This window comes from Piliocolobus tephrosceles, chromosome 3 (assembly GCF_002776525.5).
Source record: "Piliocolobus tephrosceles isolate RC106 chromosome 3, ASM277652v3, whole genome shotgun sequence".
Lineage (NCBI taxonomy): Eukaryota > Metazoa > Chordata > Mammalia > Primates > Cercopithecidae > Piliocolobus > Piliocolobus tephrosceles.
The window spans coordinates 92,980,817-93,007,620 of record NC_045436.1 but is presented as its reverse complement, the minus strand read 5'-3'; the positions used below and the strand labels follow the sequence as shown (position 1 = coordinate 93,007,620).

Below are 26,804 nucleotides of genomic sequence, written 5' to 3'. Positions count from 1 at the left end.
ACTTACCTCAAGCCATACAATTGGGACTATTTTTGCCACAATTGCACAAATTTGACAGCTGCAACACTAAACTATTAGTCACCCATGCAATGGTCAAAAGAGGTTCTTTATAATTAAAAACTAATAAAAACTCAGCTTTATGGTGCTGGTGAAGAGTGTCATTAATAACGCAAGCCACTTATTTAAAGATAATGATTCTAGTCAAGAAAGGATTTGTGAACTGAGCTAAGAAAAGAAATCAGAGGAGTGATAAAGAAAAAGATAATGGATTTTAAATAATAACAATTCCATGGAAGCTACCACATTTAAATAGATATGCCTGAACATTTGTATTTAGACTCAAAATGGGAAAAGCAAATCAACAAAACTTTTGAATTTTCACATATAAGTGGACACTAGGACATAAGAAGGGCATCTGTCCAGATAAAACTCAAGACAGCACCAATCTACTTTATGTTAATGTGGTTTCTGGAAATACTGACATACTGATGAAGGTGCTCTGGGAAGTTAACATAAAGACAATTCCATGTAGGTTTTAAAAACTGTTGACTGGGATTTCCCATGTTTGTAGAGTTCTAGAATGTAACACAATACACAGTGCCAGGTTATTCTGGTTGTGATTTGTATTTTTAATCACAGTGTATTTGGTTTGGTGTCCAGACATCTTTGTGCATACATGGTTCTTGACTAAGTGTTGCAATTTCCAGAGTTGGACTCCCCTTCAGAAACATACTGCTGAGTGCCCAAGCAGAAGGCTCAAAAATGAGAGGGATGACTAGGCTGTCCAATCTCCTCCTACACTTCAGGCTTCACCCACAGACCACCAGAGAAAGCATGCTGCTCAGTTTTACACTATGTTTCATGTTCATTTTCAACTCATTCTTATAACATAGTTACAAAGTATAGAATACATTCCACTCTCAACTTGCAAATAAAACACTTTAAATTAAGAAAAAATACTAATATAACTTTTTAAAATCTTCATTTCTCCATGTCACATTACAACTTGATGAGAACTTTATTACATATACTCAATAAGTATTATCATTGCTATCAAATAAATAACCAAATGAACAAGAAGAACGTGGTAGGCGGGGAGATTCCCCCAAAGCCTATCCTAGAAATAAGTCTTGTTCTCACCAAGATAATAACTGTGTACATTTTTAAAAGCAAATAACTAATCAGAACCTTTTTCTGTGAAATTAAATGAAAACAACTTGAAAGGAAGTTTTTTTTTTCTACTTAATCCCATGCAAAATCACCTATCAGTTTAATAAAAGTAGAGATGCAAATATATCTTGAAGTCCTAATAAAATTGTGACAAAAAATGATTATATATCATAGTCTATAATTGCCAGTAATTGACATCAATTTGAAGAGCAAATGTTGACTTCTAATGGTTGATTTTCCAAGAAACCTCATGAAATATTTTGGTGCAATTTTGATAGAATCCCAACATGCATTTACATAATTTCCCCCTCAAATTCATCATTTAATTTATTATCACAGTATTTAAACTTCTTTCAGCTGTAGGAAGTTAATTTAGAGGTGAAGAAATTGAAGCATTTGGTGGAATAAACAATTTCCTTATAATCTACATCCAGTGTAGGTACAGACCAAGAAATAATGTAACTTTTTTTTCTCCAATGAACTTTAGAGCCAGACAGACCTGGATTCAAATCCCAACTCTGCCACATGCTACTTGTGTATGATTAAGCAATTTCCTTGTTTGTGAAATCCAGAGAATAATACCTAATATATAGGATTGTTATCATGGTTAACAGCACAATGTGTGTAAAGTGTCAGATACAGGACCACATGAGTACTCAATAAATGATCATAAATATTGTTTCAGAAAATACGAACTCTGGCATTTTAATAGTATAAATTAAAATAATAAAAAGAATTTCTTAAGCATCAGGATGTTAAGAACTAGTCATACATTTGCCTTTTAAGTCATATGATTCCAGTGATAGACATTATGATGGATTGGACAATGGTTTGTCTGTGCTGAGAAATGGTGAACATATTGATTTACTTGAAAATTTATGATGATCATAAATTTAAATGAGAAATATTATTTAAATATATACTTTATGTTCTTATAAGTGTGAACTAAATGATGAGAACACATGGACACATAGAGGGGAACGACACACACACTGGGACTTATTGGAGGATGGAGATTGGGAGGAGGCAGAGGATCAGGAAAAATCACTAATGGGTACTAGGCTTAATACCTGGGTGATGAAATAATCTGTACAACAAACCCCCATGATACACGTTTACCTACGTAACAAACCTGCACATCCTGAACATGTACCCCTGAACTTATAATAAAGTTTTAAAATAAATAAAATAAATATATGCTTTACTTTCAAGAATAAATTTGTTTACTCATTCTCTAAAAATTATGTATTTTTCAAATTTTAAAAAACATAGAGTTGGAAAATAGTATCTGGTTGTGGGAAGAATATTACACTTGAAATCACTTTTTAGAACTAAGTCTCGCAAATTTGTGAAAACGCTGATAAATCACTTAACCATTTTTTGTTGGCATCCTCCTCCATTCTAAAATTCTCAGATTCCAACATAAAAACTAGCAATCTGGACCTACAAATAACTTACTTGTTAATATAAGCTAATAATTAGAATAGGGATATTCTGATTTTTGTAAAATGCCAGATTAATGTACTCCAGCAAACATACTAAATTAGTTTAACTCATCTTAATCTTTGTCTATTTATTTAAAGCTTAGCTTTATTCTAGCTCTACACAGTATGACACAGATACAATAGATATTTGGTACTATACCATATTTAAATATTAGCTAACAGGAGTATAGCCCAAAGAAGTCTGAACATATTATTCTAAGATAAGTTCTGCTTATAATGAGGTTGAAAGTAGATCTCTTAGTATACATTGTTTTAATACTACACCATTGGCAACTTGATAGAGGGGCTATAGTCAAGTATGCAGCATGTTTCAAGTTTACAAATAATTAAAATTAATTTTAAATGTTTTATGGAGTACAAAATAATAATACAAAGATTATTTTAATTAATGATACATTTACAAAAGAATATTAAAATGAAGATTAAATGTGACTGCTTAATTGATTTTTATGTGCAACATCTTTACCTTGGTAAAAGTCCTTCAAAATCAGCTTATTTATTTTCTTTCAAGTCCCATAATTGGCTTTTATCTGCATTGGGGTGGATCTCATCTGAATTTTTCAAATAAACAGTTTCATTAGCAAGAGGCACTACAAATGGATATGAAAATGATATACTCAATCATCTGTACAACTGATGTTTTCCCTTATGATGATAAAGTGGCATCAGCAAATAAACAATGATAATTTTAAAATTACTTTCTGCAGGTGGTATTCCAGAATGCCACTAATAGGCAAACATGTTTTTTCATTTCTTCATGAACTATCATGAAGGTATGTACACCTTAAGGTATGATGTACACCTTAAGGTACGATGATGAGGTAAATTTTTCTTCTTTCAAAAAAACAAAAATTAAAAACTGGTTCAGTGGGTATGTGTGTGTGGCGGGGTTGGGAGAGGGACTGTCTGTCTAGAAAATAAATATAATGTAGCTAAAAAGCACACCCACTCTTTTAGTAAGTTTGTTGTGCTGTGTAAATAGCTGCAGCAGAAAAGGGAGGAAGAGCAATAGGTGCACATGAAAAAAGAGGAACAAGGACAAATACTAGCTATGCCTTTATTTTCCTAATTTACTCTGGCTCTAGCTTAGATATGATATCTACATGTGAAGACCAGATGATCCTGTCATATGACCACATTACTAACCAATGATCTTGCCTATGGTTCTGGATTCAAGCTAAAGCAATGCAGCATCCAAGCAACCGAGATTCTCATCAACAACTGGCACCTTTTATTATAACAGTACAGTTTTTTTTTTTTTTATTTTTAACAGGGTTTGGAAAAGGAAAAACATTCAACTAGATACAGAAACCAGAGTGAGATCAAGTGATTTTCCAGGTGTATGCATGGTACTCTAGCTAAGCAAAGTTGCTAGGTCACAGCTGAATGCTGATAAGGGCCCCTAGCCAAGAAATCATATACTGTGTTTTGGAGAGCAAAAGATAAAAAAGATATAATCACAGAAAATTACTTTATACAATAATGTTCCATTTAGAGGATTAGAAACAGAACTGCAGTCGCTGTCAAGAAGGAAGTCAACCTCCACAAAATTGCTAATAATACTTTTGATTCTACAAAAAAGAATTAATGCAATCTTGAAACAACACGGCCTTTTAAAGGTCAGACAAGCAGTATTAAAGTTTTCCCCAGAAGGGAAATCATTATATACTGCTAATTTTATTTCTGTAGCCTAATAACAGTCATTTGATCTAGCTGGTGGTGAGATAAGTAGTAAACTGAAATGTAATGAATCCCTGTGCAGTAAGATCTCAACTCAATGTGGGTTCTCAAGTGTCTTTCCAAAAATGAAGCAAAGACTACATCCCCCAAATTGAAAGGTAAACATATTTATTATGGAAGAAAAAAAGAGTCCATTGAGCATATGGATTATTAAGTATATGGATCCCCATTGCATCCCTAATCCCAGAGCTATGTTTAACAACAGTTTGTGTACAAACCACTATTTTAACGCTCTGCTAATGTGATATGCCATTTGTCATCTTCTGAAATTATTCAGTGACCTACTTTGTTAATTAAAACATTTACAGAGATCTTCCTTTATAGATCTAGATCACTGACTAAATGAGTATTTCAGTTCCATCAAGTTGTAAGATTATTTCTATTATAAAGTAAAACAGTATTTTAAGAGAAAGAAGCAATAGTTCAATGTAAAAGGAATCAACATTTCATCCTTTGTTTAACCTTGGTTATTTTGATTTCATTGCCATATTCAGAAAAGAAACTTAAAAGATTAATGATAGAAAACAAAAAATTAATTAAAATTTTAAAAATGCAGAGACACAGCTCACTGCACCAATATTCTTAGTGCAGCTTCGCTAAGAAGTGAAAACCTGGTGTAAACCTCCAGGAGGGAAAAAGAGAGCACATAAAATCTGTAGTTTATTCTTAACTAGAGGTCTACATCAAATATACAGTCAGTGAGAAGACACACTGCTAAAGATACAGTAGTAGAGATGAGGAACAAGAAGAGGAAAATACTTTAACCCTCCAACCGTAAATCAACCCCTTCCTTCTTCTGTGCCCAGTACTCAGAGTAGCCTGAAGAGATAAAGCACCTAGTTTTGAGATTAAATAAAGATAATTGAGACCAAAAAAAGAAAAATGAAGTGGAGGCAATTTTGCCTTGCTTGATCAAAGCAAAGGGAATTCACCCTGCTCAAGCATCTCCTCCCAATGCAGCAAATTTAGGCATGAGCTCTAGGCTGCAAACTAAGCTTAGAAATGGTGCAGGGGAATGATGGAAGGAAGGGAGGATGAAATTGCCAGTTCGGAGGCTGATGGTGCTACACAGAGCTGCAGAGAAACAGGGTTAAAAGGATGCTCCTCATACCTTTCTTTTTCGTTCCATACGTTCTCTGGGGATTTTCCGTTGTTTTTTTCTGTCTCTCTCAAGATTTTTTTCCTTTTCATCCAGATCAGCCTCTCGAACTTTTTTAATAGAAGCAGCAGCGTGAGCCATTTTGCAGAGGAAATCAGCAGAAGCAGTAGCAGAGGATCAGTTTCCACTCCCTAGCAATCCAGGTGATTTTAGAGCTCTATGGAGATGTGATTTTCCTCACCAGGGCAATGGCTGGCAGCCAGAACACTCACAGGATAATCCACTCCGCCCCCGAGCTAGGTCATAATCTTGCTCCAGCCTCTGCAGCACTCATAACTCACTACAATGAACTAAGGTCCCAAACCGAGACCTCCAGCAGCATATACCTGCACGCACACAGGCATAGGTGTGCACCCACAGTCAGAAATGGTCCCGAGGGAAGGCGGAGCACTAGACTTCCAGCTCTTCAGCAGTTGGGTGGCTGCAAGTGCAGAGAAGCATCCTACTAGTTGAAAAAGCCATCCTTAGACACACATCACCAATTGGAACAGTCTTTGGGGACTCCTCCAGACAGTCTGTGTCTTCTGACTGGAGCCAGGAAGAGGCCACCTCTGTGAAACTGCTAGGGGGTGGGTAGTTTATTGCTGCTTCCAACCACACCTCTATGCAGGGTGAGAAGAAAATGGTGCAGTCTCGCTAAAGGACTCTCCCTGCTGCTGCTGCTGCTGCCGTGCTACTGCTGTTACTGCCGTTGCTACGGCTGCTCTGCTGTAGCACATGACATGAATTCCTGCCTTTTTCATCTCACAGCCCTTTCCCTCTCCCAGGTTCATTTAAAGTAAAGAATCGACGTTGCTGTTTTGGGAGAAGAGGAGCACAGGTGGAGTTACTTGCCACTGCCGTGGCAATACAGGGGTGAGCAGGTCTGGGAAGGGCTGGGAGTAGCCGGGTCCTCACTGTGCCATTTACAGATCCACGTGAGGCTGAATTAGGGAGCTGCATTAAGCAGAGAAAGGAGCTGTCAGTGAACACACAGTATAATCTGGGTTCAGCGAGGTTTTCCTGGGAGAAAGAGGGGGCAGTTCCAAAGAGGGAGAGGAAGGCAGAAATAGAGAAAGGGAAAGAGGAAAGCAGGCACCACTCAAGCCACTCTTTATCACTCAGAGAGGGCACACAGGTACTCATTATTAATTATCAAAGGCTTTTGTTAAATGCAAATTTACTTGAAAAGCAATGTGATGAAGTAAAGCAGGATTAGTATTTCTGAATGTTCCTGTATATACACTGAATAGGGAGGCTCAATGAAAGAGGAAAAGAGGATATAAGCTGTTAACTCAAGAAGATGAAGTTCTCTATAGTATTCCAGTTACATATACCGCCACAGTTTTATCAAGGTCCAATAGGATGCCAAGGATGGCACTCCCTTCTCAGTTATTCACTCTTAGCTGGAGACAGAATCATACCACTATATTGTATATAGAGCACCATGGACGTTCCTTCCCAATACACACAACTGTTGCATTTTAGGAGAAGGGTTTTCACTACTATAATCATTGATAATAAAACAATATAATGAGTCCACATATATGCTATTGTTAGAAAAAGAGTAAAATAACATTAAAAGTGCTCTCCTAGAAAATGATATGTTTTTGTATCCTAACCCTTATGATATATCTGCTTCCATAAATGGAAAGCATAAAGTCTCATTTCTTGCACTACATAAAGATAGTAAGAGAGCAACTCTTCTGGGGGGAAAATACTAACATGGATGGTACATGTTATAGTTTATATAACATAATTTGCAATTTTTCCTTTTACCTAAACTGAGTTGAAAGCAGTAAGATTAATAAAATATCCCATAAGCAAGCAAAACGCAGTCCACAGTAGTATAGAGAACATAGCACTTAATCTGATTCAAAAGTCAGTCAAAGGAAACAGTAATCACCATGGCGTGGATCAGCGTTGTGTTGTTGATACGATGGTCAATCAACTTACAGACATTAAAGGAAGGGAGAGAAGGAAGCAGTTTTTATCATATATGGGGAGCATTAGCTTTCTCTGATCTGAACAGCTGAAAATTCATGTTCCAAAAAAAACAAAAATAAAAACAAATCAGCTTCATATGTATCTAAGCCCTTCGAACTCCCTTGTCTGAAAAACCTTTTACATTTTTACAGAGAAATATACATAGCCATTCAGGCTTTCTGGGAAGATAATGTGTGGATGTGGGGAGGATTCTTCTATCTCCTTGGCCGGGGGAGTCACTGTCTGCCACTTGACATAGCATACTTCAGACATTTTCTCCTCTGAAGTACTCTGGAGAATCAGCTGTTGTGGTGTCAAAGCAGTCATTAGGAAAGAAGGTGGTTCGGGGAAAGCAGCAAGACTGGAGCACAGGGTGTTCTGAATGCCATCTGGCATTCTCTTTTCTTCTACTTTAAAAGAAATGTTTGCAACAAGCAAGTCTTACTTGATTCGTGGATGTCCATTTAGCTTAATAGCATGAGTCCCAAGGAACTTGGGCTGAGTTCCCAAGTCCCAGGCTGAGTCTCCTGCAGTGGTTTTCCTGTTGTGAGGGTGACTCCAGCTTCTTCTGGCACAAGACCTTTCCACTGCCCCTTTAGAACCTGCTGATACACCATCAAAATATCCTCTCCTCTTCTAGAAATCTCATTAAGAAAGTGAAAAATCAAAAGCACAGATAGAGAAGAAAGTGAGGAGTTCCTGTTGTCAAAAAAAAAAAACCTTTTATTTCGTTGGCTTTTAATGAGCTCAGTATAGACTCTCTTGTAAAATCAAACAGTTATTAATTACATTTATGTTGTTTTCTGATGCCAGGAAAAGTATACATTTTTACACGTTTTTTAAACTTCAACTTAATAAGTAAAAAAACAAAAAAAAAAATAGGCATGGTTAACAGAGTCTTAGTCTCTAAGGCTCTTTTACTTTCTATAAACAAATATGACAGCTCTTTTTATCTTCATCTCATAAAGAAAAGGTAATGAACTACGTGTTTGTTAGATGTTAGATTGACCGACATACACGTTGCACAAAGCACTGTGATTGTCACATCTTTAAGAATCATAATTACACTACTTTGCTTATATTTTCTCATAATACCTTTAAGTGTGACACAGAAGCAAAGTCACCATGTTTTTATAGAAGAGGACACTAGAAGCCAAATGATTTTTTTCCAGGTATCTTTCCTTGGGATGGCTCACAAGGACAGGAGGGCCAAGGTTCAGTGCTCTTAAATCAACCTACCTCAGAAAAGGAACCCACTCGGGCTTTTACCATTCAAATAAAAAAACAGGAAATCAGAGACAATTAATATAAATATTCATAAATAAAATAAACTGATCACAAGTCCATTCTTAGCATGTGATTTTTATTTCTCTTTTCCTTAATTAAGGAACAGATTGCTCCCATAGGAGATAGTAGCGCATAATCCTTTTAAGAAAGCTAGGCAAATTAGACATTCCTACACAGTGATAACTATGCCTCTTTATAACTAACTTATTCAGCAGTGAGCTGTTGAGAAATTGATGTTTTTAAAATCTTTCCTTCTTGTATACTTGTGTTGCTCAAACTTACCTATGATTTCTATTTGAATGGAAAATAATGGGTATTAATTCTCTGAGGAAAGAGAGTAGCGCACACTCACCAGCTGACCTCTGCACAGACAAGGCACCAGGTTCCAATCCCAGGAGCTCACAGCCATTGAAATGATGCATGCACCACATTAAAAGGCTCTTCCTATCAAATCTCCAGCAGAGATATAATTCTGGCTGAGTTTTGAGCTTGTAACAAAAGCTGGTTCCTTCCACAAAGCATCACGACCATCAATGGGATAAGCTTGTATTGCCTTCAAAGGTAAGGAGCACACTGTCCGTTCACATTTAAACTTGAGAGCCAGCATAGACTGCCCTTCAGAGAGGGCATATTTTATTTTAAAGACAGGAGATAAAATGGCCATTTGCTGTCCTCACTGTCCAGCACTCCATTGATCAAATTCCAAAGAAAATCCTCTGCAGACATCAGGCATCAGTCAGGCAGCGTTCAATAACAACTGAGCTAGCCACATGCAACTTAATCTCCCCCTTCACTTTCCCTAGCCCTGCCCAGGAGAAGCAGCTATGCAATAGAACAGCATATATTGTCACTCTACCACAAATGTGATGTGGGTGCTGAGAGAAGCAGATGCACTATGAAGACAGCTAAAATATCACCTAATCAGGGGGAAAAAAAATGTGCTAACTTGAACTATGTTTGAACTATGTGCCAAGAGTTCATTATTCTAATCAAGTTTGTGGTGTTAATCCATGGTTGAGGCTTCCTCTGTTTTTTGGAACTAATGAGTGATCACGGTAAGGAAAAGCAAACTGAATAAGTGAGTCCAATGGCATAGCACTCTGAATTTGTTTTACCTGAAGCCAAACCCAAAAGCCAATTTGATAATGCACAATTACCAAAGCAGAGCTTGCTCATAATATAATAGATCCTACTTTCTTGTGATAAGAATGTTTCTACAAGGAGATGATTTGGCTAAAAGGAGAATGCAAAAAAAGGTATCTTCCTTCTACTCCTGCCTGAGGAAAGGAAGCAAGGACACTCCAGCTCTAAATCAAAACAGGCGGTTTTCATAGGCTGAGAAGGAGATGTAGAAGTAGTCTCAAGACCCCCAAGTGTATGCCTCTCAAGCTCATAATGATTCTGAAGTTTCACAGAAAATTTCTGGCTAGCAACAGTGGTCAACAGACAAGGAATGAAAAGCTACCCTCTGGATACCCCTTGACATAAAGAAGATAGAGCCGCACAAAGTGTAGGTCATAAATAGTGACCATTCTGTCACCACAGACCTCCCTTTATTATGTCAGAGGAAGTCTGGGGATTACAGGCAGCAGCCACACTGCAGTGGGCAGAGGGAAGGGAAAGGTACAGAGAAGCGAACATTGAAAAAGCCACAGTTCAGAAGCAAAAGACATTTCTATACACATCCTGTCTCCCCCTGCGTCCTCCCAACCCCACTGCCCCCTCATTTACTCATTCCCAAATGGACAAAGATGAGTGTGCAACAGCGTAGCTTGTGGAGTTTACCTGTGTAAATAGGCTGGATTTGCTAATTGTGAAAACTCTTCCAATGAAAAAATCCCCTCACTAGAACTTCCTAATCAAATTTATTTTCTGTGCTCTCTTTAACAGAAAATAAAGAAATTTATTCCAGAGTCAGAAAAGCCCCACAATGTTAAAATCATTCTTTTAATTTACTATAATAGTAAACTGAAAGCCTAGGGATTAAACTTAAAATTTGCCTTTTAAAGTATCCTTTGTTTAAAATAAAAACTTTCTCATTGTCCTCATCTTATTAGCATAAACAGCTTCTATTTATGGTTGTATCTTCTTATCATATATAGTTACTAAAGGCCTACTATGAGCCAGTTATCAAGCACTGGGGATCTGGTAACAAAAATGACCAAACCCTTGTCCTCATGGATATGAAAATCCAGCCAGAGAAGTGATTATTTTCAGCCTTCCTGGAACATCTCAGTCACTTTGTATAATCTACAGTGACTGCAATTACTAATATTCAGATCTGGCTAGAAAGCTGCTTCAAAATCTTCAAATGCTTAGCCCAAGTTTCAAACTAATATCTTCAAATGTCTTCTAAGGGCTGCTTTCTTCTCATAAATGATGTTTTATTCTATTGTTCACAAGGTTTTTTCCAAAAAATACACTGATTTTGGATAAGAAATCCTCATCGTCTATTAAAGGATTGAAACATTACAGTTAATATCTAACTCTACTTATTGTTGTGTTTTCAAACACATATAACTTCCCCTTTTGGTTTGTAACAGCTTTTTATAAAAGCTCTGGGTATATTTCTTAGCCCTTTTACTTTGGTCAAATAAAAAGCACTGAATTGTGGTTAAAATGTGAAAATTCAATCTCAAGCCTGTTAACCCTCAATGTCACTGAGGATGTTTTTGTGTGCTTATTTATGTCATGCCTTTATCCATGAAGAAATTTGTTGTTTTCTTTAGGAATTATATTTTTACTTAGAAATTATATGTTAACAGCTTTAGCATCTCAAGGGAAACAAATTTATTGGTAATTTTGATCAATACCTGAAAGTTTTACATTTACACAATGTCACTTAGATGCACCATTTGGATAAACTGTTTGATAGAACATTTTAATTTGACTATTTGCAAAAGAAAAAGATTGATTTTTCTTGATTGGGATAAAACTATTTTTAATTGTTATTCTTTATGTGACTCTAAGTCATGTGTATCTTAAATTTTCACAAAATAATTTTGTATTTACATATAAATTAGTAATGCTTAAAAGCCTGTAAATGTAATTTTAAATGACTTGGCTATTATTCTACACTTTTTATAGACCATGAATTACAGCCTTCTAATTCAGTATGCTTGGCCAGTAAATAATCAGCAAAAATATTTTCTTATTTTTCAAAATTAACAAAAGAAAAATGGCAAAATGTAATCTTAGAGCATATCCAAATCAACTGTAGATCAAACATTAAATCAATGATGTGTCAGGTCTCCAGTTTCCCAACCCAAAGCCCTTATTGTTAAAACACAAACCTAAACACTTTCAGCAATTCCAACAACCAGTTCTATGGCCAGTAAAGTCCTGTGCAGCAGACACTACAATAAATATAAAATACTTATAAAAACATGTTTCAATAGCACAACCACTCAAAAAACAATCCACCTGCGGCTGCATTGTTGGCACCAGAAAATTGAAGTGCTACCATCTGGTCATTTTTCACCTGGAGAAAATGACTATTGTATCCATGGGTACTTGGCAATTTTTATGAAGTTGTAAACATTTGGATTATTACTGCTTCTGGATGCTGTCGTATTTAACTCTTTTTTTCCCTCTGAAAGAGCTTCTATGATCTATTTTAATTTCTTTACCAACAGACATAAGATATGCTTGCACCTGTTGTTTAATTAACCTGCAAATAAAATCTGTTGCTAGGCATTCCTTGTTTCTTGCTTTAGGCATGTGATATGGTTTGACTGTGTCCCCACCCAAATCTCATCTTGAATTGTAGCTCCCACAATCCCCATGTGTCATAGAAGGGACCCAGTGGGAGGTAATCGAATGATGGGGGCAGGTTTCTCCCACACTGTTCTCATGACAGTGAATAAGTCTCACTAGATCTCATGGTTTTATAAAGGGCAGTTCCCCTGCACACACTCTCTTGCCTGCCACCAGGTAAGACGTGCCTTTGCTCCTCCTTCACCTTCCACCATGATTGTGAAGCCTCCCTAGCTATGTGGAACTGTGAGTCCATTAAATCTGCCTTTCCTTTATAAATTACCAAGTCTCTGGTATATATTTATCAGCAGCATAAGAATGGACTAATACAGCATAACCAGCACTTTTCATTTTATACCCACTCATGCAAACTCATATTCCATAAATATGGAAACCAAAGTATAAAATTAAATAAAATCTTCTTTAGAAACCACATTTTCACGGGTAAGGCATGTTTGAGCTTTTTTGTGTGACATGGTCTTTGTATCACTTCTAAATCAGATCAACAATCAAAACACTAAGCACCTGTATGAACAGCATGTGTTTCCAGCTAACAGGAGCCAGGCATTCAAACACTACTGCTGAAACAAACTAGAAATACTGGGTAAAATATAAATAACTTCTTAAAAGCAACAAAGAGCTGGGATGATAATAAGGAACTGCCAGGCAAAACTGAAGGAAAATGGAACCACGGAAAGATAAGCAAGCAGGGAAATTGCTTTTGTTTCCTGAGTGCATTTCCCTGCAAACTTGAGCTTTTATTTTGAAAACTTCCTAGGCAAGAGGGCAGATATCAAAGGTCAATGTCTACACAAGGTGCACAGTCTAATAGGGAGCCCTCTTCACAGTCATCTGAGATCTCAAAAAGCAACACTCTAAGGGTAAGAGCAGAATAATAAATAACCAGCCCTTCAGCAGATTTATAACCTGGGTTTTATCGCTGAGACTTACAACAAAATTCAAGCTTCGAACTTGGTTTAAAATGCTCCACAAGTCACTTGTGACCACAAAGCCTGGCAGAACAGAAGTAAATGTCAAAGACAACCAGGTGTACAGCAGAAACAACAAAAGAGAGAAACAGGTCTATAAAGACTTCAAATAACTGAGCTGTGAACAAGGCACTGTGAAACAAAAGGGATGGAATAAGGGAAGCAGTTATGGTTCCCTAAAGTAGTATCACTTAGTTGGGAAGTTAAGCAAACTGAATTCTTTGAGTACAGATTTATTTCATGGGTGTTTTTTGTTTTTTTCCACTACCTCTCCACCAAAACATACTACTTTGCATATGAACAGATGATTACAAATGTTAGCAAATGAGAAATATAAGCATCAAATAAATGGCAGAAACAATATGTACTACAGGACTTCAGAAAGTTATACTCTTTGCTTAATACAAAGTTTTGATAATGATGTAATAAATCTTAACAGAGAATTGCAATTTGAAACATTTGAGTATTCAAAAGCATCACCAAAATCTGATAAATAAGATGTAATTGAAAGAACTCAAATAACATTTTTCTCACAAATTAAAAGCTTTTTATAAAAACCAAACTTGATGGTTCAGGTAGAAACTTTTGGCAATATCTAACCCAACTAACTTTGTAAAATAAAAACATCTGTAGAGTTTTTTTTTCTGCTTCAAGTCCTGTGATACACATAGCTTCAGTTCCATGTCTTCACAGAAAGGAGTAAATTCTCTCTCTCCCCTAATTTCTTGAAAAACAGAGGAGAAGCTCCCTCAGCAAACCTTTACTTAAGAAAATGTTTCCATTTTTCTCTATAAATGCTGACTGATGCCCACCATACACTAAAAGCTTGTAGCTTACTAGCCATTCTATAATATGTGTACATTCTTCTTCCACTAGTAAAGTTATACGCTCAGCAAGAGTCAAGTATGTTTATCCCAAACCTTTTGATCCTATTGTACTTGCTATTGCAATTACATAATTTAAATAAATCATATATTATCTAATAAAAATATGAGTTCCAAAAATTGTTGCTTTACAAAAATTAAGATGAATGCTTTGTAAGAACTTGATAAAGAGGAATTTCTACAATACTGCTATTGAATTATGGGTGTGGCTGAAACAAATCAAAAAGATTGGGGAGGAAGCTTCAAAGATATTTAGAAGTTCTACAATCAAATTGTTTTGCAAGTGTCTTTAATTACTGACTGCATTTAACAGATAATAAACCAGAGAATATAGGTGATACAACACCTACAAATAGGTATTGTTTATTTTTTAAAAGACAGAGCTAAACCCCAAATTCTGGAAACTTCTTAAATAAAATATAATTAAATAAAAGGTCTTGACATCAGATCATTGGTAAAAGAATGTCCAACTTATATGTTTCAAGTTGAAATAAAATGTTTAAACTAAGCATACGTCAGTTTTTTCTCCACTTCAACCATCCTTTTTATTAACTAATCAAATAATGGTTTGCTACTGCCATGAAATAAAGCTTCTTTACGTGGTAAAGGGCCTCGAATTTGGGTTTTTGAATCCTAATTTGGATTCTATGTTGGGTGCATTACTTCACCTTTATGGGCTTCAATCTCATTTCACATGAATGAAAACAATATCTACCTAACAGAACCAAGTGAAATAGCACATGTAAAACATCTGGTAAGAGATCAATAAATGGTAACTGCTATGATTATTGTTCTGAAACAAAACAAAACATGAATATAAAAGCGTAAGAGAATAAAGTAGACTTACAAGATCGAAACACGATGGATGGACTGGAAATAAGATAGAATCACCCCCAAAGATAGTGTGTGTGCAAAGAGATTGCTGATCACTTTGAATGGTCAGCATCGTTAATAAGCTCACACTTTTTATGACTATTTGGTAATGATAAAATCCAACACTGGCTGGGTGCAGTGGCTCATGCCAGTAATCCCAGAACTTTGGGAGGTCAAAGTGCGTGGATCACCTGAGGTCAGGATTTCAAGACCAGCGTGGCCAACATAGTAAAACCCGGTCTCTACTAAAAATACAAAAATTAGCTGGGCGTGGTGGCGTGTGCCTGTAATCCCAGCTACTTGGGGGGCTGAGGCAGGAGAATCGTTTAAACCTGGGAGACTGAGGTTGCAGTGAGCCGATATCATGCTACTACACTCCAACCTGGGCAACAGAGCAAAACTTCTTCTCAAGAAAAAAAAAAAAAAAAAATCTAACACACAACTTGGAACACTGCAGAATGAGTCTTAAAATCAGTGAGCATGTGTGCTTGAGAAAGTATTTAATATCCCTGATAGAAGTATAGCTATTCATAGTCATTTTAGTTAATGGACTTCATTACTAAAGATTTAGACCAGGCTTTAATTAGAATAAAAGGACGCCTCACAAAAGCTTTGTTTCGAATGGAAAAACACAACAAAGAACAATCACCATTTGACATCAAATTCCAAATGGAAGTCTCTGTAATAGGTTCTTTTAAAAATAGATTTATTACCAAAGCAGAGTAATAAATAGGCAGGAGATGGACCTTCATTTCACTCCTATAATTGATCCAGTTTTAGTTAAGCAGAAACTGGCCCAGTTACAGGAATAAAATATAAGAATACACAGTCAACCAATCTGTCAGCTTGACACACCTATGAAATATTGTGAAGAAAATTTGTTAGAATAAGCATCTTTCTCACTCATTAGATTGGAGATGAAATGTCACCTTTCCCAAACAAAACAAAACAAAAACAAACTAACAACACATACAACCACACGGTAGGAACTACAGTTATAATTGAAGACAAAATCCACGAAGAGGAATTTCTGTAACTTGGGCATCATTCTGCTTATATATTTTCCATGCAGTGTCAGCATTAAGGATTATGACTGAACCCAAAAAGAGATGACTTTAAATGTAGAAGTGTATTTTTGGGTAAATCAGAGTGGAGAGTTTCAATTATCCTCCACACCTCTCCGGGCCTTCTGGAGAGGCAGCTTGAAGACCCTTCTCCAATTAAAGCAGAGAGTGTATCTCACTTCCATACTGTAAAACTCTATCTTAAGAAAAGGATCTGCTGCTTAAAACAACCTGAAAACCACTGAAATAACCCATGTGAATTTTTTTGTCATGTGTGTTCACAGAAACTAATGGAGGTTGGTAGCCCTCTGCTGGATGAAAGATATTAAATCCAGTTGCTCTGAAGTACTATTTGAGGAATTAGAAGCCTTTATAAGGTTTAGATGGCTACTTTAACACTTGCTGTGTATATTTTTGTGTTTAGTGGATATTTTTCTGTTTTGCGGAAGAGTAAAAGAGAATATTCTTTCTGTCAAGCCATACTATATAATGGTAAGCTAGAATAACTGAATACAAATTATAAATTTAAATACTGTATAATTTTTTGAGTAAAAATAGGAATTGAAAGAAAGCTAGTAAAATTTAAGCTTCAGCAAAATATTTGTAAGTTAGCAGCTGCCACATCTCTCTCCCAAATCTCTAATGGGGTTAAGGATTTCTCTTAACTTCATTGTAGGTTAAATCAAAATATGTATAACCAATTTTTTTTAAAGTTTGTTTATGCAGTCTCACACTGTACACTAGTATACATTAAGTTAAATCTAGTCTTACACATATTTGAGTAATATAATATGATCAGGTTTTTTGTTTAAGGTAAGAAAATTTCAAACATGATGGTAGAATTACCATAGACCATTCAATTTTTAAGTTGGATATAGAAACACGATTTGTGAAGCATATCAGATCATGGAACAATACTCTACAGAAATTGTTTCACAAATGAACCTTCATGCTTATAGCTGACCCAAATGGAAAATGATTTAATGTGTGTTTGACAGCAATAGTAAAATTAATGAGTCTTGAAATAGTTTCCTATAATCCTGGATCAATTTTTGGTTAATTTTATTCCATATAGCTAATCTTTTCAAAATCCCATCTTTCTATTGTAGCAATTAAAACTGTCTCTTACTTTCCACCTTCTCTTTTCTCTTGTTACATGTCTGGCCTCTGTCACTGCTGCTTCCTAAATCAATTGATAAGGTCTTGCCTGGTCCACAGTCTCTTTAACTTTCCTATCCTCACCACCTGATACTGACTTCCAAATTTTGCTAAAGGATTAAGGAATTCTTTTACAATTCTCCAAAACGCAGGACCAATTTACTTTTGCATCTCAGTTCAGATAAAAAAGTTTAAGCTTTGATGTCAAATTTAATTCCAACCTAGGTTAATTATATGCCTAAAACTTCAGAAGGGCTACCTACTCATAAAATTTGCCTGTGACCAACTGCTCATAATTTTACTAAATAGCCAAAATTCCTCTCCTCCTGAATTTCTATTCAGCTTCGCCTGTCTGCTAGGGCACCCCTGTCATGCACATTAGCTTCTCAATCTGATTGGATTATCACCTATTTCCTGGAGTCATTTTCTAGGGTTACCACAACCATCAGGCATGCTGAATTGAGTTATATCCTGTTTCTGCTGCTCACTGTTCATAACTAGATACTTCCAGGAGGAGTCCCAAGATACTATATTACCTAAATTATGTTCTTTATTGTTACCCATCATTTCTTATTCCACTAATTTTAAATCCCACTCACTTTGTTTGCTATATTTTTATGATCCTGTGTTCTCTTTCAGTTTTTTCCCAATTATGCTTGTTTTCGTTGCTGTTGTTGCTTTTCTTTGAGATGGAATCTTGCTCTGTCACCAAGGCTGGAGTGCAGTGGCGCAATCTCAGCTAACTGCAACCTCCGCCTCCTGGGTTCAAGCGATTCTCATGCCTCACACTCCAAAGTACCTGGGACCACAGACATGTGTTACCACACCCAGCTAATATTTTGTATTTTAAGTAGAGACAGACTTCCATTATGTTGGCCAGGCTGGTCTCAAACTCCTGACCTCAGGTGATCTGCCTGCCTCAGCCTCCGAAAGTGCTGGGATTACAGGCATAAGCCACTGTGCCCACCCCTCCCAATTACACATGTGTTCCACAATTCCCTTCTCTTCTTCAAAACAACTATCTATAGTTGTAGAGCTCTTTTTATGATAACAAGGTTTTTTAAAAGGTTTTATTTTGTATAAACAAAAACTAATTGCTTTGCTTTTTCACCTCATTTCCAGAGCAGACTTCCTACCATGTCTCCATCAAAATCTAAAAAGTAGAGAAAGAAAAGAAGAAAACAACAACAGCAGCAACCCCAGCATGTTGAACTTTTGAACAAAAGATGGTAGCATTTCACCTAAGAAACAGGAACATTAAGTAGGAGTTATAGTCTTACCTCACCACTGAAAAGAACAACAAGCTGGAGAATGATAATGTGGTCAAAGGAGATTCAGCATTCAACCTGTTCTTATTACTTATCAAACCCTAGGTTTCCGAGGCCCTTGGTATTTAAAAAAATACTGCCTAAGTCAGGATTTTGTCTGTCTTCAGAAGGAAGGAATCAAAGGCATGGGGGAAAAAAGTGAACAAAAATCACAACTAATATTTTTTAACCTAAAACCAAAATATCAGTATTTTATTCTACATTGAAGCTTAAACATCTTACTCTTGTTTTATATTTAAGTAAATATTCAGATGTGTGTACATATTCCACTTCCTGAAAATGACTAATGGATATATTCAATACATATACTCTATCAACTTTATATAGCTGACTTTTAAAACACTGACAATAAAAGCTTGTACTCCTAAATGTTGATGAAGCATTAAAGGCACAAATAATATTCAGTAATGCATTTCCAGAGATCTTACGTGCTTCAAAAGTACCAAAGCAGTCTTTTAACTGGATTTTGATTAGTGCTAAGCAGAATTTTAAATTATTTTGGTCATTAGTCATAAATTCATGACGATATATACTGGAGTGTCTTTTGACTACTTTCAAAAATTGGCATTAAAATATCACTGACATTCTTTTCCTTTATTTCAAAATATGTTTTTCACTTAAAAGAAATCTTCAGTCTTAGATAATACTATTTTTAAAACAGTTGATGTTTTTATATCATGAAGGCCATCAAACCCAGTCAATTTCTGGCCATCTAAGCAACTATTTCTTAGCATTTAATGCCAAGGCTTTTCTTATATGAATGTTTTTTAAAAAAAAATAGTGAAAGAGGATGAAAAGTTTCAAGTCATCATGACATAAGCCATATCATAGTATTTGCATTCCACATTAAGGATATCTTCATTTTACGCTAAGGATTATAGCAAATTAAGTTGCAAAGAAATCTCTATTTATAATTTAATCACATCAGGAGTAGACAACACAGAATTATATTTATGTGAGCTTGATGAAACAGATAATATTTTAAATTAAAATATACTTGTTTTTCTAAGTAAATGAAATACTTAGGCAAATACAAGGAGGAAAAGCAGTTCTGTGAAGAATGCACAAAATTAAATACCATGTTGCGTTAACTTTTGTCCTGTTTGCTTTTCCCCACCTCCCCTCCTCCCTGTGTTATACTTTTCTATTGGCCCAAAGTGAGGAGAATAGATGGATAGGAAAGTAACTTGGGAAAGTGAAGAGGAACCGAAAATGAAGTTAGTCCAGGAACAAAAGGTGAGAACAATAAAGAGGAGGATATCTAGAAATTCAGTTCCATCTAGGTATGTGGTTAAGATACTAGGAAATATATTACTAAATTACTAGTGATCTCCTTGTTGCCAAATTTCATAGAGATTTGACGGTCCCTATATTATCTGACTTTTTAACAGCACTTCACAATTGGACATTCTTTCCTCTTTTGGAATTTTTTTTTCTTAGTTCTGGTACTCAACTTTCTCCTGTTCTTTTCATGGACTTTCTGTTTTGCTTCAGTTTTCTTTGAGGTGTCCCCCTTTACTATTGGAACTCAAATTCAGAACTGTCCTGGGGCTTCCTCTCTTCTTAGCCTATTCACAAGCCCTACCAGCAGCATCTGCTCCCATGGTTGTAAATCTCCTATTTGTGCTCAAGCCAAAGTTTCTATCTCTGGCTCTAGCCTCTCTTCTGAGCTGCCCATTTGACATATCCACTTTGATGTCTCACATCCTATTTTTTTATTTTTTTCCCCCGAAATGTTTTTTTCTCCAGGCTTCCCCATCTCAGTGAATAGTACCCAGCCAAACACCTGGGAGTTGTCCACATTCAATCTATCCCCAAGTCTTATAAATTTTTCCACCAAAATATGTCTTCCATGCATACTTTTTTTCATCCCCACAGCCACCAGCCACCACTGCTGCTCACCAAGTCTATAACCATAACATCCTATCAGCTCCCCTACTTCTACTCCATTCCTCTGCCAGTCCTCTCAGTGCAGCAGTGTCAAATTACAGAATTGTTTTCACTTAGCCAATGTCCAAATAATTCCAATAAATTTCCACTAAACTTAGTAACAACTCCAAAGCCTTCATGAGCTGGACCCTCTTTGTTTCTGTCTCCTCACCATGCACCAGGGACACTGGCCTTTCAGTCCCTATGTGCATCAGGGTCTTTCCCCCTTCAGGGTTTGCATGTGTACTTCCCTCTGCCTGGAATGTTGTCCTTATTCTTGCATCTGACTCATCCTTCAAATCTCACCTTCAGTATAACTTGGTCATAGACGCCTCTTTTTTTTTTTTTTTTTTTTTTTTTTATGAGACGGAGTCTCTCTCTGTCGCCCAGGCTGGAGTACAGTGGCCGGATCTCAGCTCACTGCAAGCTCCGCCTCCCGGGTTTACGCCATTCTCCTGCCTCAGCCTCCCAAGTAGCTGGGACTACAGGCGCCCGCCACCACGCCCGGCTAGTTTTTTTTATTTTTCTTTTTAGTAGAGACGGGGTTTCACCGTGTTAGCCAGGATGGTCTCGATCCTCTGACCTCGTGATTCGCCCGTCTCGGCCTCCCAAAGTGCTGGGATTACAGGCTTGAGCCACCGCACCCGGCCAAACGCCTCCTTTAATGCATTCCCAACTCAAGCCTAACTAGGTCTCCTTGTAAAACTGTCTTACACAAACCTGTGTTTTATTTCATAGCATCTACCACAACTTCTAGTGATACAGGTAACTGGGTTCTTATTTGTTGAATTTTTTTTCTCTTCATAGGAATATAAACTCCACTAAGACAAGTTCCTGGTGCCAAAACACATTAACTGACATGTTATATGAGCTCTGTAACTTTTTCTTGGATAGATGAATGAATGCATGAATGTATGAAAGAAGAAAAAATTTATTGTTGCCAAGAACATTGGAAGGAATATTAATAATTAAAAATGCTAAAGTTATATATTTCTAGAGTCCAGTTAACACCACTAATGCCTAAAATTTGACACATCCCTTGGGATCCACATTGAATTTCCTAGAGAAATTAAGGATATTTCCTTCTCACAGCTAGAAGAAATACTATCTCTGCAAAAAGTTACTCTGTATTTAGTCAAAGCCTGATTTTTGGCACTATATCAAATTCATTCATTTGTGTAAAAAACTAATTATGATACATTTACATATATACATTTGGAAAGATATACATCAACATGTTATCAATAGTAATCTCTGTAATTTGGAAAAAAGTTTTTGTTGTTGATTTTACTCTATTTTTTAATTAATTAAGGTCTATAGTTTGCATCAGAGTCTACTCTTTATGTTGTACAGTTCTACGAGTTTGGACAAATACATAGTGTCATGTATTCTAGGATCTTACATCATTACAGGATCATACAGAATAGTTTTACCACCCTAAAAATTCTCTGTGCTATTCATCACTTCCCCTTCTCCCCACAAAAGTTCTGACAAACACTGATGTTTTTACTATCTCTAAAGTTTTGCCTTTTCTAAAATGTTATATAGTTGGAATCAAATGGTATGTACCCTTTTCAGGTTTGTTTCTTCACCTAGCAATATGCCCTTACAGCTGCTCCATATCTTTTTGTGGCTTGATAGTTCATTTGTCACTGAATAATATTCCATTGTAAACTGTAATACCACAGTTTATCCATTCATCTATTTAGGGATATCTTTGTTGCATCTGATTTTTCACAATTATGAATAAAGCTGCTGTAAATATTCAAGCGCAGATTTCTGTGTGCACCTAAGTTTTCTTCTCATTTGAGTAAACACCTAGAAGTATGATCACTAGATTGTATGGTAAGACTGTGTTTAGCCTTGCTAAGACACTACCAAATTGATTTCCCAAGTGACTGCACCATTTTGCATTCTTAACAGCAGTGAATGAGAGTCTCTGTTATTCCACCTCTTCACCAGCATTCAGTATTGTCAGTGTTTTGGATTTAGTAATTCTAATAGGTTTGTAGTGTAAAACAACATCTTGTTTTAATTTGTGATTTCCTAATGAGATGTAATGTCCAGCATCTCTTCCTATGCATCTTTTGCCATCTGTATATCTTCTGTTCAGATCACTTACATATGTTTAAATTGAATTGCTTGTTTTCTTATTGTTGAGTTTGAAGAGTTCTTTGTGTATTTTGGCTACAGTTTCTTTATCAGATATGTGTTTTGCAAAGATTTTTTTTCTCCTAGCCTGTGGTTTGTCTTTCTATTCTTTTAACTGTGTCTTTTGTAAAACAGAAGTTTTAAATTTTAAAGAAGCCCAACTTATCAATTTTTGTTTTCCTGAATTATCCTTTTGGTGCTGTATCTAAAAACTCATCATCAAACCCAAGGTCACCTAGATTTTCTGCTATGTTATCTTCTAGAAGTTTTACAGTTTTACATTTTACATTTAACTCTTGATCCATTTTGCATTACTTTTTGTGAAAAGTAGAATATCTGCCACTAGATTCACTTTTTGTTGCATGTGGGTATGCAATTATTCCAGCACCATTTGTTGAAAACACTCTCATATCTCCATTGAATTGCCTTTTATCGTTGTCAAAAATCAGTTCACTGTATTTGTGTATATCTATTCTGGGCTCTCTATTATTTTCCATTGATCTATGTGTTTATTCTTTCACCAGTACCACACTGTGTTGATTACTATAGCTTTATATTATCTTAAGTTGGGTAATGTCAGTCCTCTGTTATTTTTCTTCCATATTTTGTTTATTATTCTGAGTCTTTTGCCTTTCCATATAAACTTTAGAATCAGTTTGTCAGTATCCACAAGACAGCTTGCTGGGATTTTGATTGGGATTGTATTGAATCTATAGATCAAGTTGAGAAGAAGTGAAATCTTAATAATATTGAGTCTTCTTATCTATGAACATGGAATTTTATTTTATTTTATTTTATTTTATTTTTTTGAGACGGAGTCTCGCTCTGCCGCCCAGGCTGGAGTGCAGTGGCCGGACCTCAGCTCACTGCAAGCTCCGCCTCCCGGATTTACGCCATTCTCCTGCCTCAGCCTCCCGAGTGGCTGGGACTACAGGCGCCTGCCACCTCGCCCGGCTAGTTTTTTGTATTTTTTTAGTAGAGACGGGGTTTCATCATGTTAGCCAGGATGGTCTCGATCTCCTGACCTCGTGATCCGCCCGTCTCGGCCTCCCAAAGTGCTGGGATTACAGGCTTGAGCCACCGCGCCCGGCCGAACATGGAATATTTATTTAGATCTCCTTTGGTTTCCGTCATTATAGTTTTGTAGTTCTCCTCATATAGATCTTGTACATGTTTTATTAGAATTACATGTAAGTATTTCATTTTTTTGGTGCTAATGGCATTGTGTTTTTAAATTCCAATTCCAATTGTCATTGATGGTATAAAGGAAATCAGTTGACTTTTGTTTATTAACCTTGTATCCTGTGATCCTGCTATCATCAATATTAGTTCCAAGAGGTCTTTGTTATTGTTGTTGTTGACCATTTGGGATTTTCTACATAGACAATTATGCCATCTTTGAACAAAGAGAGTTTTATTTCTTTTTTCCCAATATATCTGTTATTTCCTATCTTGTGTTATTGTATTAGCTAAGCTTCCAGTATGAAGTAGAATATGAGTAGTAAGAGAAAACATTTTTACTCGTTCCCAGTCTTAAGGGAAAAGCAGCTAGTTTGTCATCATTAAGTGTAATATTTGCTATAGGCCTTTTGTAGATGTTATTTATCAGGTTAAGGAAGTTCCCCTCAATTCCTAGTTTTCTGTGATTCTTTTTATTTTTTGAGGAATGGGTGTTGGATTTTGTCTAATGCTTTTTCTACCTTCATTTATATGATCATATGATTTTTTTTTCCTTAGCCTGTTGATGTGAATTACCTTAATTAACTTTGAATGGTAAACCGGCCTTGTATACACAGAATAAATCTCACTTGATAATGGTATGTAAATCTTTCTGTTCAGTATTTTTATACCTATTTTCATGACAGATATTGGTCTGTAGTTTTCCTTTCTTGACATGTCTTTATCAGGTTTTAGAATTAGGGTTATACCAGCCTCATAGAATTAATTAGGAAGTCTTCTCTCTCCATTTTTGGAAGACATTGTAGGGAATTGTTATCATATCTTCCTTAAATGTTTGGTAGAATTAATCAGTGAAACCATTTGAGCCTAGTGCTTTATTTATTAGAAGGTTATTAATTATCGATTTGATTTCTGTCATAGATACAGGCTTACAGATTACCTATTTCTTTTTGTATAGGTATTACAAATACCTATACAAAAATTACTAATACCTATTTCAAGGTATTAGTCCATTTCATCTAGTTGTTGTGCATAATATTTATTTATTGCTCTTTTAATATTTATGGAATGAACAGTGATGATCTATCCCTTTTTGATTTCTGATATTAGTAATTGGTTTTCTTTCTTCTTTTCTTTGTTAGTTTGGCTAAAATTTTATCAACTTTATATATCTTTTCAAAGAATCAGCTTTTGGTTTCATTGATTTTACTCTATTGTTTTGTTTTCACTTTTATTGATATCTGCTGTAATTCTTACTTCTTTTCTTCTGTTTGCTTTAGGTTTACATAGTTCTTTTTCTTCTCTAGTTTTCTAAGATAAAAGCTTAGATTGATGGATTTTTAATCTTTCTTCTTTTCCAAAAAATTCATTCAATGCTATAAATTTCACTCAGTAGGCAGATATAAAAAGAAAGTGGAAACTCTGAAACATGCCTTGTCCAACATTATGTAAATAGCACTTATAAACCACTAAGATATGTTAGATTTTATTCATCATATATATACACATGCACATGTATGATTTGTGTGTATATATATACGTATATATGTGTGTGTATGTGTGCGTGTGTGTGTATATATATACACACACATATACACACACATATACACAAGAGGAAAATATCTATAGCTATTTTAGGTTTTTACTTTGAGCTAATGGCTAACTCAAATTTCAAAGTTAGCTTTGTAAAAGTTAAAATAATTAACAGAGCTTAAATATTTGCAGCATTCTGATTTCCCTAAGTCTGGGCCTATAATTTCTCTTGATTGTATCTAAAATTAATAGCCCTTCAAACAGAGTCAGTCCTGGGCAAAAATTGGAAAGTTTTCATTTATACAGTGCTTCCGGAAATGAACATGTACCAAAAGCAGTAGCTTTTTATCTAACACTAGTCCATCCTAATTTATTTTCCCTTTGGTTTAGGAAATAGAGTAATCTTTGATAAGAAAACACACTTGCAAGCTGTACAAATTGGGTGCAATTTGCATACTACAGTCTACCACTCTTACACAATAGCTCAAAGAAGTCAAATCTACCATACAGAGTATAAACTAGGACTCACTCAGAAAAAAGGAATTATGTTGCTAAGTGACCTGAAGACAATCATAACCAATTTGCATGCATTCTATTAACTTAACCCTAGCACAGAGATCTATCAGAAAAAAAAAAAAAATCAGCTACACCTTTTTGTGGGAATAATTTAGGGGAGTGAATAACTGTCATCAAAGCACACTATCTGGCACAACTGGTGCAAAGGTCACAACATATAGACTATTCCAGCATACGAAAGAGAGAATATGAGTGACTCACTTTAAGAAAATTCAATGATATAAAAAAGGAAAAGTGACACTGGACAACTCTGTAAATGACAGACGTACTAGCCCAAATCTGGAGCTGAAGGAGTGATAATATTTGCCATAGAAAGATCCAAATAAAATAGCCCTTGATGGCTTTGGAAGTAATTAATATTGCTTTTGCCCAAGGCATATGGTACTTTACAATGAAGCAAAATGTAATGGGGTAGGTTTAGTCAGGTCTTAGCTTGAATTTAAGCCCAGACATAGAAAAATTGAGTGGACTGGTAGCGTGAGTCTTCCAGAGACCTATTTGCATGAGTATTGTGGCAAAATTGACTTACTGTTTTTTTTCTATGTTTCTACATACAGC

At 35.8% G+C, this 26,804-nt stretch overlaps 1 protein-coding gene across 39 annotated transcripts in view; it reads right to left on the bottom strand.

Moving 5' to 3' along the window:
• The window catches only part of ANK2 (ankyrin 2), a 583,169-nt gene that overhangs the window by 265,254 nt on the left and 291,111 nt on the right, over positions 1–26,804 (bottom strand). For 5 of the 39 annotated variants that reach the window (XM_023219983.2, XM_023219978.2, XM_023219979.2 and 2 more), the window contains exon 1: positions 5,527–6,246. The exons of the other annotated variants lie outside the window; for them this stretch is intronic. In XM_023219983.2, coding sequence (XP_023075751.1) covers positions 5,527–5,655 — 129 coding nt within the window. In that variant the 5' untranslated portion in view covers positions 5,656–6,246. Of the gene's footprint in view, positions 1–5,526; positions 6,247–26,804 lie in introns of those variants that run through there. 39 annotated transcript variants of the gene reach the window in all.